Raw genomic sequence first — 18,065 nt, forward strand, 5'->3', positions numbered from 1 at the left:
GCGGCTTTTTTCATTCCCTCTTTCTCCTCCTCTGTTTTATGCACCTTTATGGTTGAGTCACCGTTGCCACGTGACCCCAAAGAGTAATGTCGTTATCTCGTTAGGTCGCTGCTGCTTCTCGGACGTCAGAATTGCAAACGATATTGCAGATTATACTTACTCCCTCGTTATTTCGCACCATGACTCGTTCCTGCATTTTTCTTTCTTTCGCTGTCAGATATTAGTTGAATGGAAACTATATGCATAACTATTAAGACTAATTGTATCTTTAGATACGATCAAATTTCATTTTTTATTTAATCCAGCAACAATGAGCGCAACGTTCTCTGGAATTTAAAAACTCGCGCTCAACGCATCGCACGCCATCTACTTAAATCGAGCGATCTATTGGAATACGGTTATTTCTATGACACAATCAAGCCATCTCTTTTTGAAGAGTAAAAAAATAGAAACGTATTTTGTTAAAATAACGACGCGACTATACTATCTCCTACGATATATTTATATCGGAATAGTTTTAATGACATTCGAGTGCCTAGTCAGGTCGCATGTACACTATATGGCGTACGAACCGAGAAATCACCTCACATTATATATATACGAGTAGTGTGTTCATATCAGTTGCTGGTTAAGAGCTTAAGTCTGAGCAAGTGTTTAAAAGTTAGTGAATTCTAAATACGGCGTGGTTAGTCATTCGAGGTGTTTAACCTCAAAATATTTCATCAGTGCAAATCGTACAAATTTACGGAGATTACTTTGATCAAGCGAGAAATGGAAGGCAGCGAAGGAACAGTTAGGTATGCCATTTTTTCTTCATACCGTGTTATTTTTTTAAGCCATCACTTCATAAAACTTAATTATTCTCCAGGTTAAAGAAAGAATCGAACAATGTAAACGACGATTATATTTTCGATCTGATGGACTCTGGCGAAGCTAAAAACTTTGATACATTCCCGGTCTATAAATCAATAGTGAGTTCAATCATTCAAGTATAATTAGTTTTTTCACTATCCGAAACTGCAACGTCATTTCAATTTTAGGCAAATCACAGAAATGAAGTTATGACGTTACAAGAAAAGTTAGACAAAAAAATATTCATCGATTTCGAGTGTAAAGATTTTAAACCTGAACTGAATTCCTTATCGACAACCAATTACAAAACCGAGTCGAGAACCCATCTACCTATTGTGAAGATAGAAAACCGAATTCAGGCTAGTTACTTGGAAGAAAAAAGTCTAATGATTTTAATAAGAAAAGATTTCGATTATCACAATAATTGTTACTTTCAAGAAAAACCCGGATTTATGCTTAACGAATTGGAAGAGATTTGTCACGCATTGGTTCGACAAAAAAAGAACCTACAATATCATGTAAATATCGTACACAATTGTAGAAAACCCTTCCAGTGTGAAATTTGTCACAAATCATTTAGACAAAATAGTTACCTCAAGCAGCACGTAAGCGTGGTACACAATAAGAGCAAACCTTTTGAATGTGATATTTGTCACAAATCATTTGGCCGCAAGTGCGACCTTAAAGTTCACATAATTACGATACACAATCTTAGTAAACTCTTTGAATGTGACATTTGCCATAAATCATTTGGACAAAAACAACACCTCAAAACTCACTTGAATACAGTCCATGTTCGTAGCAAACCCTTTGAATGTGATATTTGTCGCAATTCATTTGGACGAAAAGGTGACCTCAAACGTCACATCAATGGAGTACATGATCGGAGTAAACCCTTTGAATGTGAGATTTGTCACAAATCATTTGGATACCAGCATCATCTTAAAAGGCACCAGCTGACGGTACATAATCGTAGCAAACCCTTTGAATGTGAGATTTGTCACAAATCATTTAGACAAAAAGTCAACCTCACAAGTCACAGCAACGTAGTACATTATCGTAACAAACCCTTCGAGTGTGAAATTTGTCACAAATCATTTGGACGAAAAGTCAACCTCACAAGTCACAGCAACGTAGTACATTATCGTAACAAACCCTTTGAGTGCGATATTTGTCGCAAATCATTTGGATATCGGAATGTACTCAAAAATCACATAAACACAGTACACGATCGAAGCAAACCCTTTGATTGTGAAATTTGTCAAAAATCATTTGGACAGAAAATTAACCTCAATCAACTCATAATTGCAGTACATAACCGGAGTAAACCTTTTGAATGTGAGATATGTCATAAATCATTTGGACGAAAAGAACATCTTAAAACTCATATTAATACTGTACATGATAGTATCAAGCCCTTCATATGAGAGATTTGTCATAAATCATTTGGATACAAGGGTTATTTCAAGAGCCACATTAATGTAGTACATGATCATAGGAAACCCTTGGATTGTGAGATTTGTCATAAAAAATTTGGACAAAAATGTAACCTGAATACTCACATAAATGTAGTACATATGATTAAAAAATCCTTTGAATGTGAGATTTTTCACAAATAATTTAGACTAAAATATTAAACTTGTGGCTCACACAGCGAAGGTACATGTTCGGAGAAAATCATTAAAATGTGATATCTTACAAATCATATGGACAATAATGCCATCTCATAAATCCCTCCAACGCAGTACATGATCATAGGAAACCCTTCAAGTGTAATATTTGTCATCATTCTAATGGAGATAAGTCAATCTTAATAAGAAACATTAAGGGATTACATAATCGTAGCAAATCCCAGAGGCGTGGGATTTGTTTCGAGGTATAATTCGGGCTTGAAGTACTTATATTTTCACATGTTAATACTATGAACAATAAATTATTTAAAACTGATACTACTTTATTAAGTTTCTCTTTCAAGTGTCGCTGATAAGCCAATTTTTCAATATTCCTATTATAACTTATCACCTTTTCTCAAGTACTCACTTATTGTTAAAAATGTATCATAGTAATTGGGATTTTCTTCAGTGTCCAACGCGGTATTCATAAATTTCTTATAATAAAAAAATATATTATTTAATATTCAATCTCTAAAATACAATCATCTTTCGATATAAAAATAAGATGCATTATAATTTGTAAATAGTATTACATACCTGAGTATATTCATCCCAATGAAATAAAAGAGTCAAGCGAAGGATTTTACTTTTTTCGCTCTGAATGGCCTGAATTATTAAATGCAGGATAAGTTTCCTTCTTAAATTTCAAGCTTTTTTCGGTTGACTCGAACATTTCTGTAATATCCATAGATAAGTTGTAGATCTGTAGATTGTTTGCAATCGCTTTTCACTTTCAAAATACCGAAATAGATTTTTTTACAAATGTTTAAGTTATTTATTGTGTAATCGTAAAGTTTTTCTACACATTCAACCCACACTTTTAGGCCCAGATTCCGAATGAATAATCAATTCGTCGTCAATAAAACCCGTCCGTTTGATTATATAGATAATCAATTTTAAATGACGTTCAAAATCTCCTTGTTACCCTTTTTTCCAGTGATCAACACATCGAAGAAGAAAATCAGTCGAAGAGGCAAATTCATATGAATTGCGCTCCAGCAGGCGCCGGGTTTCTAATTACACCAGAGCACCTGATGAAGTACAATTAACATGTAGCCTCCGTTTCTGCCCTAGGAGCCTATTGTGAATTAATTGTAGATATCGATGCTTCTGCTGACAATTATACACACAAAAATGTGGTTATTTGGTACTTAATGAGAAAAACTTGAATAAACGAAACTCCGTGACAGATGAGTGTCCAGTCGCAGCGCGCGCTACTTCAGGTACCTGACTAATTAAATGTACAGTCTTAAGTACCGGAGTAACGCGAGTTGCAAACTGGTGCGGAAGATTTCTTGACATTACGACTGATTGGTAATTGTTTCTTGAAACTTGATGCTGGAATTCTTCGTTCAAGACCTGAAACATCAACATTTTAAATGATTGGAATGATAAGCTATTTTACTTAATTATTATCCGTAAAAATAAAGAAACGATATTCAATATTAATTGGCAATCAATTTTACCTTCAAACCACCCAAGCTCTTCGTGACTCTAAATCTTTCAAAGTGAGACTGATTACTGTTCCGTTTTGGTGCGGAAATATTTAAATAAAATGAATATGACTCCCCCCCTTAACACATATTAGCGAGATAAAAAGTTAATTTACTGTAATATGCCGTTAATTTATCAAGGATATAACATTAAAAATTTATCTTCGCAGACTAAAATGATAAATCATTTTCAAAGCTGCAACGACTTTTTAAAGAGACGGACTGTCTGGAGATAATCGGGTTCGCTCCGTTAGTATCGGCTGTCGGCTGCGAATGCGCGAAACATGATTTCACCGGGACAGATGCGCACGGTGCCCTTATACAAAGCAGACGTCAGATGAAACGGCGATAAGACTTAATCCAGATTTTAAAAAAATGCATGCTCTAATATGATTGCTATCGATGAGTTGCATCACGATAATGAAATAAAATGTACAGATATAAAGCCTCAATTATGTTGCTCTTTAATTTCAGAGGGCTGTACTTTGAAAAGTCAATAATATAAATGCAATGTAATTCAATCTTTTACTCGACTTTGTAGCGAATTCGTTCAATGGGAAAAATTTGGCAAATCAAAGATCAAATTAACCTTTATATAGCACGGCAAAGGAAGAACGAGGAACAAGTAAAATTGGCAAAAAATCAGAATGCAGAGCACGCCGGGGCTTTATTATAGATATATTTATCGCTCGTCGCACTGCAGCAAAATGAGAGTAGACGCAGCAGCAGCAGCAGCATCCGACAACGATGTTGTCTCTCTTTCTCTGGAAAAGAGCTCACAGAGATACTGTGTGCACGATGGTCTGGTAAGATAAAAAGTGCCAGCGCTGCTTGCCAAATACACGTACTCGCACACACAGACACGAAGGAGCGAAAAAGTCTGCAGTGAAAAAAGCGTAGCTGGCAGAGAGAGACAGAGACGATAAGACGTGACTGCTGCAGTATCACTGCAGCGTGTTAAGCCTTATACGTATATTTAATGAAACTCAAGTATACATAGGTATATAAATAATATATAAAACGAGTGAGTGGGTCGTTTTACGCGAGACAAGTCACTTAGCTTTGGTATCTTAATAGCGCATATATGAATTCAAGTATTCCGTCACGAGTAAGCCCGAGCGCGGGGCTCCGCTAACCAAACGTCATTCGATTGACGACGATCGTGCGCCGTCGTTGAGCGCACGCTTTTGTAGAAATAAAATATCGAATTTCTAAAACGACTACATAACAAAGGAGAGAGAAGGAGTCGAGCTTACGCGTCGATATAATATTCGGACACGTTGTTATAAGAGGGGGAGAAAGATATACATGTATATATTCTTTATATATTCGATCTTTACAGAAGTGTATAGTGTCGTGAGCACCAAAAAATAAGAGCTAGATCCAAGGCTGGTGCGGAGATGGAGCAAATTGTGTGCGTGTGTGCATGTGCGTTTAGGGAGAGAAAAGTACAAGCGGAGCATTCATGCTGTGGCTCGGTTGCTTCGCTGCTCCTAGGTGAAATGGCTATATAGGAACTAAGAGAGAGAGACGGAGAGAAACTCGAAAAAAGGAATGAGAACGAAGCTAGACGGTATATATAGTATAGAGGCATGCAGCAGCACACACACACACACACCGATGTCCGATTGTTCTCCGATCTCACGATTTTCAAGGACGTAGTCTGCAAAACCGGCTCCAAGGCCAGACGTGCCACTCCATTTCTTCATCTCGTCGTCGTCGTCCTTTGCATTCTCTATGCGTGCCTGTGTATATAGCACCCAATATAGACTACTACCACTACTTGCAATGGGCAAACCGCATACTGAGTATTTTAACCCCAGTGTCTCGATCTATATCTGTGTGCTGTATGTGTGTGTGTATTATGCGTGCGAGCGCATATGTAGGGTGGGAAATTAAAGCGGTATTTATACGAGAGAGAAATAGAAGGGGGCGGCGCGACTAGACAGACGACGACGAGGACGATGAGCGATAAAAGGAGAGGAGAATTGCCAGACGTATTAGGATGAAACCAAGTGCTGCTGCTGTTCCTGCTGCTAAGTAAGTAAACCGTATACACGCGCGCGTACATTTGCTATTATGAACGAGCTCGTATACAGGCTTTAAACGACTGCGCACCGAGGCGAATGGCCAAAGATGAACGTACAAAAAAATAAGGAAAGGGAAAATAAAATCTAGTACGATTACGACGATGTCATGCGCGACGGTGAACTCGAGCGCAGAATTATAAGGCGTACAGGTAAGACGGTCGCCAAAACCGCCACCATTATATCCTCGATTGATTATTACTGCAACCGTGTAGTATCTCTCTGTCTTTCTCTTTATTGAGATCTCGCTCTGCAGTCGAGCGTGGGCTCGAGTTGTGAAATACGAACTCGACACGAGAGTATGAAAAAAATGTATATGAAAAATAAATAAATAAATAAAGCCGAGAGTCGACGGCTATCTGGTGAAAAACCGGCGTGTGCACCGATATTTAACGCCTCTCGCGCACCACGCGATTTCCGCTCACTTTGCACTGCACTATGTTCACTATACTAATAACGTATATGTAACGTATCGACGACGACAAGAGTACGTCTCGAGGCGTACGATCGCTCACGGGGATAAATGATTGATACGCTCGTTTTTTGTTTGTCTCTTTCTCCCGCAGTAGCCGAGATAGTATCTGCTATTACTACTACTACTACTATTACCGATCAATTCCGTCACGAGCGAGCGAAGAAAAGAAGTATAAACGCTCCAAGCACGAGTATTATTCGTATACTTGTGTTACCGTACAATATACAGCACAGGCCAGGGCCATATCAGAGGACGTGAGCGAGAGAGAAAAAAAGATTAAAGCAGCTGCACGAGGCGAATTAAAAATTATTAATCCCGCTTGCTGCGGGCGCATGCCGGCATCTGCACGCAAAAATCAAGCGTTAATAATCGCAGTGCGCGCGACCGTATAAGTGTGTGTGTACAGTCGCTGGGGACTTTCTCCGATCGAGTGACATTTTGTGCAGTACTTGAATATTATTATTTTTATTTATGGTGGCTTTGATACCGATGAAGCGTGATAAAGTGATTGCTTGCCAGCATATAATAAACACGGGCGATGCTAACGATTTTACCTAACGAAGTCAAATCACGTGAAATCTTACGAAATCAATTCATTCATTTTTTATTCATTTTTTTTTACAAATTTAAAAAAAACCCAAGTGCGTAAGTAAAATTTAAAGGCCATATAATACACCCACGTACCAAAAGGCCAGGATAAAATCAAGCGATAGATCAAGAGCCTTTTAGGATGAAATAAGGCTCGCTTTGCGGACGCAAAAGCGTGTGGTGCGCAATGCCACAGTGTCTTAGCATAGGAAATTACCTTGTGATCGAGTGAGTCGTCGGATAAATAAATTGTCGGTTGTACGACTACCTATAAGTATTGCGAGTGCATATTCTCTTTTTCTTATTCTTGCAACGCAGCCGCACATTGGCAAAACGTGTGTGTGTGCGGCACTATGGGCGCAGAAATTGCAGATGCCAGACGCGCGGTATATACTCGGCCGCCGCGACATTCCTTGGAAAAACCAAGAAAGACAGAGACGGAGAGACTTTTGCATCAGACCTATATATTGCCCGGCTTTATATCGTCCTGCGCTTGACTTTCATGTGCGCTAGCTACATAGCGTATACCGGCCGGCCGGTGCAGTGTATAACATCATAACGACGATTCGAGGAGGCAAAACCTGCTCGAAAGATCATCCCGCCGATAGCCGAGAGAATGTCTGAAAATGCGCGTAAATAGAAATCACAACTTAATTTTTCAGAGCTGCACACGAAGCGAGAAGGGGGAGGACAAGGACAAAAATTAATAACGCATAATTGTGCTTTACAATATTGTAAAATATATACACGTACACGTAACGGCTGTGCAGCGCAGGCCGAGAAGAAGCCGCGCGCGCCGGTAATTGAATGGAATATGGATAAAACGCGATTGTGCCTCTCTTATACGGGCGCGAGAGTATTAATTTTCAATTCCGATGGGAAATCTCAAACGCGTGTGTGCGCAAGAGTGCAAGATCATTAAGGAGTGCAGCGTCAACGACGTCGATCGATGGAAACGCGTCGCGCGCAGAAACTCGTTCTCGAGGTTAAATAGGTAAGTGTCGAATCTGGACTCTCTGCGGCTGGGTAGTCGTGTGCATTCGACTATAAGCTATATAGGAGGTATCTCGCGCGCGCGTCGACTCCTTCGCTCGTCCGCTCGCGCACATATATGTATATGACAGGGGGGTTCGAAGCGTAAGTACGAGAAACAATTATTTAGGAATGTCAAGTACGAGTACCATTCGGAGAGAGTGAGTCTGAATACAATACAAATTATATATCAATTACTTTACGTTGCTTTTTACGATCGCCTCTCTTGCTCTCTTTCGCCAGCAGCAGCTTGTATAAGCACACACACACGTTACACGCACATTTTCAATGTCAAAGTTTGCCATTTATTCGCCTTATTTTCCAAGAGCCATATAGGCTATAATATAGGCGCAAAATGCAGCAGCGCGGGGATTATTTTTCATTTCTCTCGTTTCCTTTGACAGCTGTAAAAATCGCTGTGTGTGTGTGTTACGATCGATCGACGGCTAGTGGTGGTGCGCGTATACATTATACTACTATCGCGCGCGAGTGGTGGTGCGCTTAAAGAGCGTATTATAAGAGAGCAAACCGCAAGCTACCGAGAAAGCCTTGAATAATTTTTCAAGGAATTCGAGCCCTTCTCCTCGCGCTACTCACTCTCATTATTATATATCGCACGCACGCCTGTATATAACCGTTTAAATATCCCGATCTGTCCATGTGTGTACTTGTAATATGTGTAAGAGCGGTCTTGTGATGCGAGCGAGCTGCGAGCCGAGACATACGTATTGAAAATTGCAAACAGTACGCAGCAGCAGCGCAATATTGCACAGACAAAAGAATTTACGTGCACGCATGTATGTGCTGTATGTATGCATGTGTGTGTGTGTGTGTGTGTGCTCGCACACACGTACGCACTATGCAGATAGGGGCGAATGAACTCATTGGCTGTTTGAAATAAAACGTCTCGTCTCTCGCACGGCTCTCTCTCTCTCTCGCATCCCCCCGTGCCCCCCGTACATACGCTCGCGCGACGTTATTCTTCTTTGCTCTTTCTCGCTCTTTCATGCCGTGCATATGTGTATGTACGAGTGTGTGCGTTTCCAAGCACGATATACATTATCGTCGTCGTCGGGCCAGTGCGGCAGAATACACTTTTTTTGCTGCCTTCTTTCTTTCCTTCTTTTTTTCTGAGACAGAGAGCAGCTCGGACACGAAGACGACGAAGACGACGACAGAACGATGACGTTGACCTTGAATCTTGGGTGTCGCAGCGCGCGAGCGCGGCAAAGCTACACATACGACCGATTATTCGTGTCTCCTCTTTGTCAAAGCTCCTTTTTTTTAATATATTGGCACGCCGACGAGAGACCGATTTTTTTTCTTCACGCCTTTTTTTATTGACTTAATTTATTTAAAACTAAGGAGCGATTTCAAACGAGCTGTGGAAATAATTCACGTCACGCTTCGATTACAATAGTTCGAGCGATTGTTCCACTGGAAAAAAGAATTTATCAGTCTTGCGTCTGAATTCACAAATATTAACTGCCGCACACTTGTTCACTTGCACTAACTATACAGCAATCGAAAAGAAAGAACAGAAAGAAGAAGAAGAAGTAAAAAAAAGAATAAAATATCTCGCACTGAATTATAAACCAGATAAAATTAATGAATAATTCACTGGATGAACTTGAGAAAAACTGCACACACACAGCGAACTAATTGACGAAATTGCTCGGCAACGCGGCACACGACGAATAAGAAAAACCAAAAATTGCGGTACTCCAAACTTGTAGTCTCTGTAGTTTCGTTCGTAGTCGCGATCGCGGCCTTTTGGCCCCGCGTGTTCGAGTGCGACTTCAGGCGCGCGCGCGCGCCGAGCGAAAAGAAGAGTATGTGTACTTTTAAAAGATTACATACGAACGAGAGAGAGAAAAAGAGAAAAAAGCAGGAGCCGCGGCAGTAGCTCCAAGACTGTATAGCAGCGAAAGCTTACACATTATATGCTATAGCAGCAGCAGCAGCTAAAGGAGATCGAGGGCGGGAGAGAAAGAGAATGGACGGACGAGGCGGGGCATTGCTTCATGTTAGAATACGTGTATAACACTCGGGTACTGTATAGACTGGGCCTCAAACGGGCAGGAGGGATAGACACACACAGACAGACAAGGAGTGAGAGAAATAGACGGAGGAAGAGAAAGAGAAAGAGAGAGAGAGAGAAGAGATGAAGAGAAAGGGAAAATGGAAAAAGGGGGAGTGTTTCGCTTGCTAACAGATCACCAAATTGCCCAGAGGCGATGACGACGACGACAACTCTCGCATGCAGTGTCGTTGAGACAAGGCAGAGCTTTTTTAGCTTTCAAATGTGTATAACACACCAAACACGCATTTATTTTATCAAACGAATCTATATACACGATATGAACATTAGCCATCTGCCGATTTATATGAAGCCCAATGTGTTTGGCGTGCGGACTTTGTGGGCCCTTTCGAAGAAGTGGTATTTCATTTTTCGAACGGGTTATAAAATATAAAGCACTGCTGCTCTCGAAAAGTTGCTCCTGGGCGCTTTGCATTCGAGAGAGATAAGCAGTCCAGAGTTAAACGGCCTAATACGACGAATTGGCCTTTTATTATGAGCTCTAAAAAAAGACGTCAGTAAGCAAGTCGACGTGCATACATTATTATATACACGGAGTAAGATCCGATAATAGCGATTCATCGATTCGAACTCAACACGGCTGGGGATCGGTAAGTTGTTCGCGACTCGTCGTTTGTTACGTTTATGCATTTCTTGGTATAATAGGCACGCGAACTCATACGACCAGAAGTAGACAATCAATTTTCATTATTATACGTAGGCAAATCGACGGTGCACAGTGCGCCGCGGCGCAAGTAGAAACGTAAATGCATTATGGCGTGCATTTATCGTCGTCACGGCGTCATAAGCACGGACATCAATTATAATCACTTTGTCAAGAGCGTGTATCACAGCTGCTGCCACGTACGATTAACATATTCGCACACAAGTGCAGGCATGCGCGCCCAAGTGCATCGCCCACGAGAGACAGAGACGGAGAGACTTTTCCGCTCCGCACGCGTGCGTTAAATAGCCTCGTGCCATAGGCTAATTCGTCTTATCGCTCGGGCATACGTATGAAAAATCGACGTTACGATATGTTAAACCGACACGTGCACAGCGCGGCTCTATATTAAAACAGATAAACGCGCATGAGCTCGTGTGTGCGAGTTAATAATTTTTATTTACACACGCACAGAGACACAGAGACATTCTGCTGGACGGCGGATGACGCCGATAAAAGTGCGCGAGAGATCGTATATATATTTTTTATATACAGACGCATAAACGACGAATGTGTAACGATCATATTGCAGTAAAAGAGAAAGAGAGGGAGAGAGCTCGGACGCGTTAATTATATATGCGTTCGTGTATATCATAGGCACGCGAAGGAACACGTTCGACACCAGCGGCACTGGGCGTCATTATCGGCAGCAGCAGCAGCTCAAGGTGGGCGGTCTCAGTTAACGAGAAAAATGTCATCGTCTATGAATGCGGCAATGACGTGTGATATCTGTATATATTCGAGCTAGCGCGCGCGTGTTTAGTATTGCGGCAACGGAACTCGCGGCACGCTAGCGCTCTCTATACATACTACGGGGGCGGGCTTGAGCTGTATCACGAAATGAGTGGCTTTCTCTTTTCGTCTCGGATTCCCGGGTATTCTGGGGTTTCGTAAAACGAAATGTCTCATCGCCGTCCATCGTCGAGGCCACTTTTTTTTCGTCTACAGGCTCCAGAGTCGAAAACGAGCCGTCTATGGTGCCACTCGTATTATAGAGGCAAAAAAAAATTGAAGAAGACGAAAAAAACTTTTTAAACACAAAAAGACGTTGAAAAACCGTCGCGCGTGGCAGTACTTTGCATTTATGATAGTTTTCTATAACATGTGCACCATTTTAACTAATTTAAGCGCATATATACACATGTATTTCATGATTTAAATACCTATTGAACGAGAGAGATAAAAATGAACTTTGCTCAGACATCTTTTGGTATCCATTTTGCTCTCATAAAAAACAAATCGATTCGGACTTTTGAATGTCGTACTGAAAATTTATCTTACGAGTGAAAAATTGAACTCAAAGTACCGATATGTCGCCGTGACGCTATAATACGAGCTTGCGAGGAATCCGATTATCCGACGAAGCCGTCGTCGATAAGCCGCGTCGATGAATATCGAACGAAAAAAGCGTCGAATTTTTTTTTCCAAGCGATAAAAAAAAAGAAGTCAGAAGACCATCCTCGGTGTCTGCCGAATAAAAAGCTAATGGCTCGAAAAAGTACTGCTATACGTAAGCCGCTGCTTTGTAGTGGAATGGGCCCCGACGAGACGCACGCACACACACAGACATTTACTCGCTGCGCACCTGGCAGCTGCTGGAACTTTGCGGCGCGCACTGCGCTGCGCCTATAATGTAGTGACCCCGGATCCGACGACCTGGAGACGCCTAAATATGGCTCGATTCTCGAAACTTAAGAGCGTATACGCACGTCCATGTAGGAGAAAAAGAGCTGACTCGGCAGGCACAAAGGCACATATAGGTACGAAGGGGAAAAGAGAGTGAGATGAAAAGATTTCCGTTGGGATCCTGGCGAGTAGATATATATACGACGGTCGTCGCGCGAATCGAAATATTTTTCTCGGCTCTGGCAGCTAGTAGTTAGTTAGCTTGCAGGTATATATACGGGCGGCTGCACAATGGCTCCTTTTCACTCCGTGTATATATAGCAGATCGTTTATTTAATGCAACTTGCCAGACATACCGTGACAAAATTCGCTCGGTTCAATAATGTATTTTCATTGGGCATGTGTGTGCGTGTGCGTGACGTCTCTCGCAGCTTGAAAATTATCCAGATAAAAATAAGAAAAAATCGTTTCGCCACAGCGACTCAATAGTGTCTATAAGTATACGAGTGCTTCTCGAGTTCTCGGCGCTAATCGCCAATATTATACCCGTCACTGGCTAATCGATGCAGTTCTCGCAGGTGTCTACATAATAAAGTATATAAGCCACCTACGAGAATGGATTTTTGCGCGCACACACGTGTTGGACGCATGACGACAAACTGTCGCGTCGAACTTGCTTATTATATTTTATTATGAACGCCCGACGACGATAAGAGCGCGACGACGAGCCGGACTAAATTTATCGATAGCGCGAAGCGAGCAAGAACACGCGCAATATAAATATTTACCAAACATTTGCGTTACATGGAATTCGTGTCTCGGGTTTCGTCGCGCTATAGAAAAAAAACAGCGGAGAAGTAGAAAAGAAAAATCAAAAAGAACAATCATTGAATCGAGCTGAATTACGCGAAAAATTGCAAACATACGAAGTTTGGTTTTGTTGGGCGGATAGCCGAATTTAATGCACGCACGCACATCGAAATCGCGAGGTATTAGATCGACCGTTGGCACGAGTAAACGAAAAATGAAAAAAATTATATCAATTTGCTACTGCAGCAAAGACTCGTGCAGAAAAAGTCTTACAAAGTCCCTCTCTTTTACTCTGTATCTCCACTTCGTGATACGATGCTATATACATTTATCGAAGATTGCTTCCATTCACGGCCATTACGAAATAACAGACCTGAAAATGTACGCGATGTGTATAAAGGCTAACGAAGCGCCTTTATGACGTTTTATAGTTTAAAGGATGTTCATTGCCAAGCGAGTTAAAGAGAGAGAGAGACTCTTCGTACAAACTGTTTCCAGTTCAGTGGCGTAATAGGCACACGTTCGCGTGTCGATACGACGTCTGACTTTTTATATATTTTATATTTATCGTAAGTTTAAAAAAAAAACATTCTTGCCTCTCGTTGTTATTAGAGTTTTAAACAAAATTCTTGATAAAAATTAATTCAGAACGTTTCGAAATAGCGCGTGAAATATCGTGGCTCGACTTCTTTAATGACTCACGACCTCGAGAGTATCTATAATAAATAATACGCCGAAGCCATCGATCGATCGATACCGAGCATCGCGAATAATCATCGACAAATTTTCATTATATACCGTTAAAAAGACTGGATCTTCGCGTTCGTTTACTTTGCAAAAAAAGAAATAGTAAAAAAAAATCTCGTCGATTGTCGCCGAGAGTGCAATCCATGTGTATATAAGAATGTCGATGATATTGATCGCGAACGACGAGTTTCATCGAACGCGTATACGCAGGAGCAGATCTCGCGAATAGTCGGAGTCGGTAGCGCCGCGCGATCGGTATATATAGCGACAGGAAAAAAACTTGACTCGGGCTATACGAGGCACGAATGTAGAAAAAAAATCATCTATACGCATTCGAGCGAAGCGACGACAACTTTCAGCAGTAACAGCTGGTTATATTTTATACAATTAAAACTCGTTGTACTGGAGGATTAGTCGTTACATCACGACTCGAATCTCCTTTTCCCCCTCCCTCTCGCTCTTTCTCTCTTGTTTAGCTATAAAACGCGATAATATGCACATGAGAGCTCGTTTAGACCGAGTCTATACGATAGTTATCTCTGTATCTATAATAAATGCGTCGAAATCCGCTAATCTGTCGATAGACCTTCGCGCCTCTGGTTTGTCACTTATTTATTAACTAAATATACATGCTACGATAGCATATCATATATTTATGGCTAAATTTAATAATTAATTTATGTTTTAATCGAAAACGTTTGTCAATGCCTAAAATAAAACTATACGGAATGTACGAGGGGATAAAAAAAATTTACATTTCTTTCTCTCTCTCTCTTTGCCTGCGTCAATCGGGGATAAAACCCGCGGTGACGCCCTCCCCAAGAAATGTACATCGGTTTATGTGTGCTTATGACTGTACTTGTACATACATATATAGGTATACATAATGAGTAAAGACGTCCATGCAAGCTATATCTATATTCATGCGTACACACACATAAGTTATACAGCTACATATGCGTGTGTAGGTGTTCGTATGAGTAGTCGGCAGAAATTTCCGTTATGTATGCGCAATGCTTTTAGCGAATTATAAGAAGCGAAGATATATATACGTATAGGCTGAGAGAGACTCAGAAAGAGAATAAAAGAAATAGAAATAAAAATGTATATTACGTTAATCAAGTGGCTACATCCGCTCGGTGCTTTTACTTTTATAACGATATCCGCGTACTGCATATAAATGTACGCGTGTCCACGCCCGGTCAGTGGATTTTCCTTTTGATATTCGAGGTCGTTTTTTTGCTGCTGCATTTGATCTTAAAACACTTCGAGAAAGAGATACGTCGCGATTTATGAAAGTACGAGGAAATCAAATGAAACTCGGGCGAGAAAAATAGTATAACGATTCCGATTTGCAGAGAAAAAAAAGATCGACTCGTTGACCGCAATTACGACCGATTTCCGGGCTAAAATCGGTATAGAGAAGCGTGTCGTGTACTGAAAAACGATCGCTCGAGTTGCACGACTAGGCGAGTTAAAAACCAAAGACTACTGAAATACCAATTGCGTAGCGTCATACACAGGCGGCTACGATACGATAAGAATACATATATTCGCAATACCTTTTATACAGTCGGACTCGCGGCCACTAGCACCGAACCACGTGCGTCAGCTCTCTCGTGCGGTTGGAGGTTAGGATTTTTGCACACATACTGCAATGGAAAGGCCAGCAGCTATTTCTCGCTCTTCTCGGTGCTCTCCCTCTCTGTTCTCCTCGTGTGTGCTCGTTGTGCAGTTTCTTCTCGCTCGTTCTAATATTATAAAGACTTGCCTCTCTCGTGACGCTGCTCCATGCCCGTCGTCGTCGTCGTCTCTCCTCTCGTTAGGATTCATCTCGCCAAAGAAGAATGGAGCTTTCTCTCCTCTTCGCTCTCGAGCCATCACCATTATCATTTACTTCTTTTTTACTTTAATTTATTTGTCACTAGTTTTTCGCGTCAAACGTACGATACTCAAAAGCTTGCCCGTTACTTGAATTTCGTTATTCGAACAATATTGAACGTTATAAAACCACTCGACGATTCATTTAAACTTCCTATGCGGACTTGACGATTTCGGGCGTGTCTCTCTACCCGCGTGCGCTCTCAACTTCGATTATCAACGTTACTACTCAACTTATCATTTACTTTTTTTACATACCACTCTTTGTTCACTCGATTGGACTAGCTTTGCTCTTTCTCTCTTGCTGCTTTTATGAAGGATTGTGCAAGTCGCGCCGATCAACGATTGTCACCCACGTAAAGGAGTTCGAAAATGAACTTGCGGCGATTAGGAAGTTGGGCGTCGAATGCCATGTGTGAACACTGCTTATTATAATACAAGAGAAGATTACGGTGACACCCACAGCCACAGAGACAGAGTCAGCGGAATCAGCGGAAATTTAGCCACGATTAAGGCCGCGAAGCCTTGCAAATTGGTCGGTTGCTCTTTTCGGTATCGACGAAAGGAAAAAGAAGACCGGAAGTGAGCGCATGAGCTTCTGCGAGAGAACGAGAGCGAGTGCGGAAAAAATGGCGGATTGTATGAATAAAAGTCACACACACACACGTCGTTAGTGTGGAATTTTTCTTTCTCTCCGTTCTCTCGCAGGCCCCATTTTCATTTAATCGGCAAAGGAAAAAAATAAGAAATCGGGCAAAGAAATCACACGACGAGTATTATTCCGACACGGGTGTAAAAACGGAACTGAGAGGACGAGGAGGAAAAAAAGGAGTCTCGAACAGCGAGGCGAGTACGTTGCGGTGCAAAAATTTCAAGAGAGAGAAAGAAAGAGTCGGAAAGAGAGAGCTGCTAGTCAAGCGAGGAGGAAAAAGATGTATAATATATAAGTGAGTGCAAGAACCAGAGTGTAATTTGCGCTGTCTCTCTCGCGTGCGATATGCGACGTTCGCATCGGGTTAAAGGCGGCGACGAACTGAACGGTTGCCGGTGCGGCTGATCCGGCGAAGCACTGCTCTGCACAGCACGCCGCAGCTCGACGGCGGCGGCAGCGGTGGCAGCCGAGTCTCCTCGCCCGGTATGCCAAACAGTCCGCCGCACTGTGCAGAAAAGAGAGAGAGAACGAGAGATTTGCGCCGGTCTCCCTAGCCGCCGCTGCCGTCGCCGCCGCCACCACTACTACACAGCCGCTGCCGCTGCTATATTGCGAATACTACTATTGCCGGTGACTGCGCTGCGTACGAGGTATAGAGCGTATACTACACAGCGCGGCGCCTCCGATTTTATAGACACGGCGAGCTTACAACGGACTTTGGCACGACGGTGTGCGTATTATTACACGTTTGCGCGGTGCTGCCTCGCGCGATTCGATCGAGCAGGGCCCCCGGCTTTTTCAGCAGCAGCAGCGCATGAGCAGCGAATTCGCGCCGCGCACCGATAGCACTTGAATTTTCACCATTGATGTTCGGTTCAAGAGATGGTTTTTATTTTTTTAATCGAAATATCAAAGTGATCTACTTGACGAGATGAAATCGAGCAAATGGAAATTGATTCGAGACGCGTATTTGAGAAAATGTTTAATTATTTATTGAATTTAAGTACCCGAGTTGTAGTTTTGATTTTACTTAAAAGATGCAAAAAAAAACTTGACTCATACATTTTGTGTAGACAATTATGCAAAAATGATTATTTCTTATCAAATTTTCTTCATTTTTCTGAACACAAACCTTTATTCAATACAGTGTTATACATAGCGTAAACTTTAAACATTTATAATTAGAAATGAAAATAAACACCAACTCCATGTTTTATAATTTGATTTCTAAGAGATCATAATGACGATTTATAATCGAATAAAAGTTTCCTGAATTATTAAATGCAATGCTAATTTTTAATAAAACATCACTTTATAAAAGTATAGGATATAAATTTTCCGTTTT

The 18,065-nt window shown here is 41.5% G+C and overlaps 1 protein-coding gene across 1 annotated transcript; it reads left to right on the plus strand.

The window, feature by feature from the left end:
* The first annotated feature begins 438 nt into the window (after nucleotides 1-438).
* LOC106652256 (zinc finger protein OZF-like) lies at nucleotides 439-2,707 on the plus strand. The gene is made up of 3 exons (XM_014371096.1): nucleotides 439-797; nucleotides 869-971; nucleotides 1,041-2,707. The coding sequence occupies exons 1-3, from the start codon at nucleotides 772-774 to the stop codon at nucleotides 2,277-2,279; spliced, it is 1,368 nt and encodes a 455-aa protein (XP_014226582.1). The 5' UTR covers nucleotides 439-771; the 3' UTR covers nucleotides 2,280-2,707.
* Nucleotides 2,708-18,065: the final 15,358 nt, after the last annotated feature.

Source organism: Trichogramma pretiosum, unplaced genomic scaffold (assembly GCF_000599845.2).
Source record: "Trichogramma pretiosum strain Unisexual culture from Peru unplaced genomic scaffold, Tpre_2.0 scaffold29, whole genome shotgun sequence".
Lineage (NCBI taxonomy): Eukaryota > Metazoa > Arthropoda > Insecta > Hymenoptera > Trichogrammatidae > Trichogramma > Trichogramma pretiosum.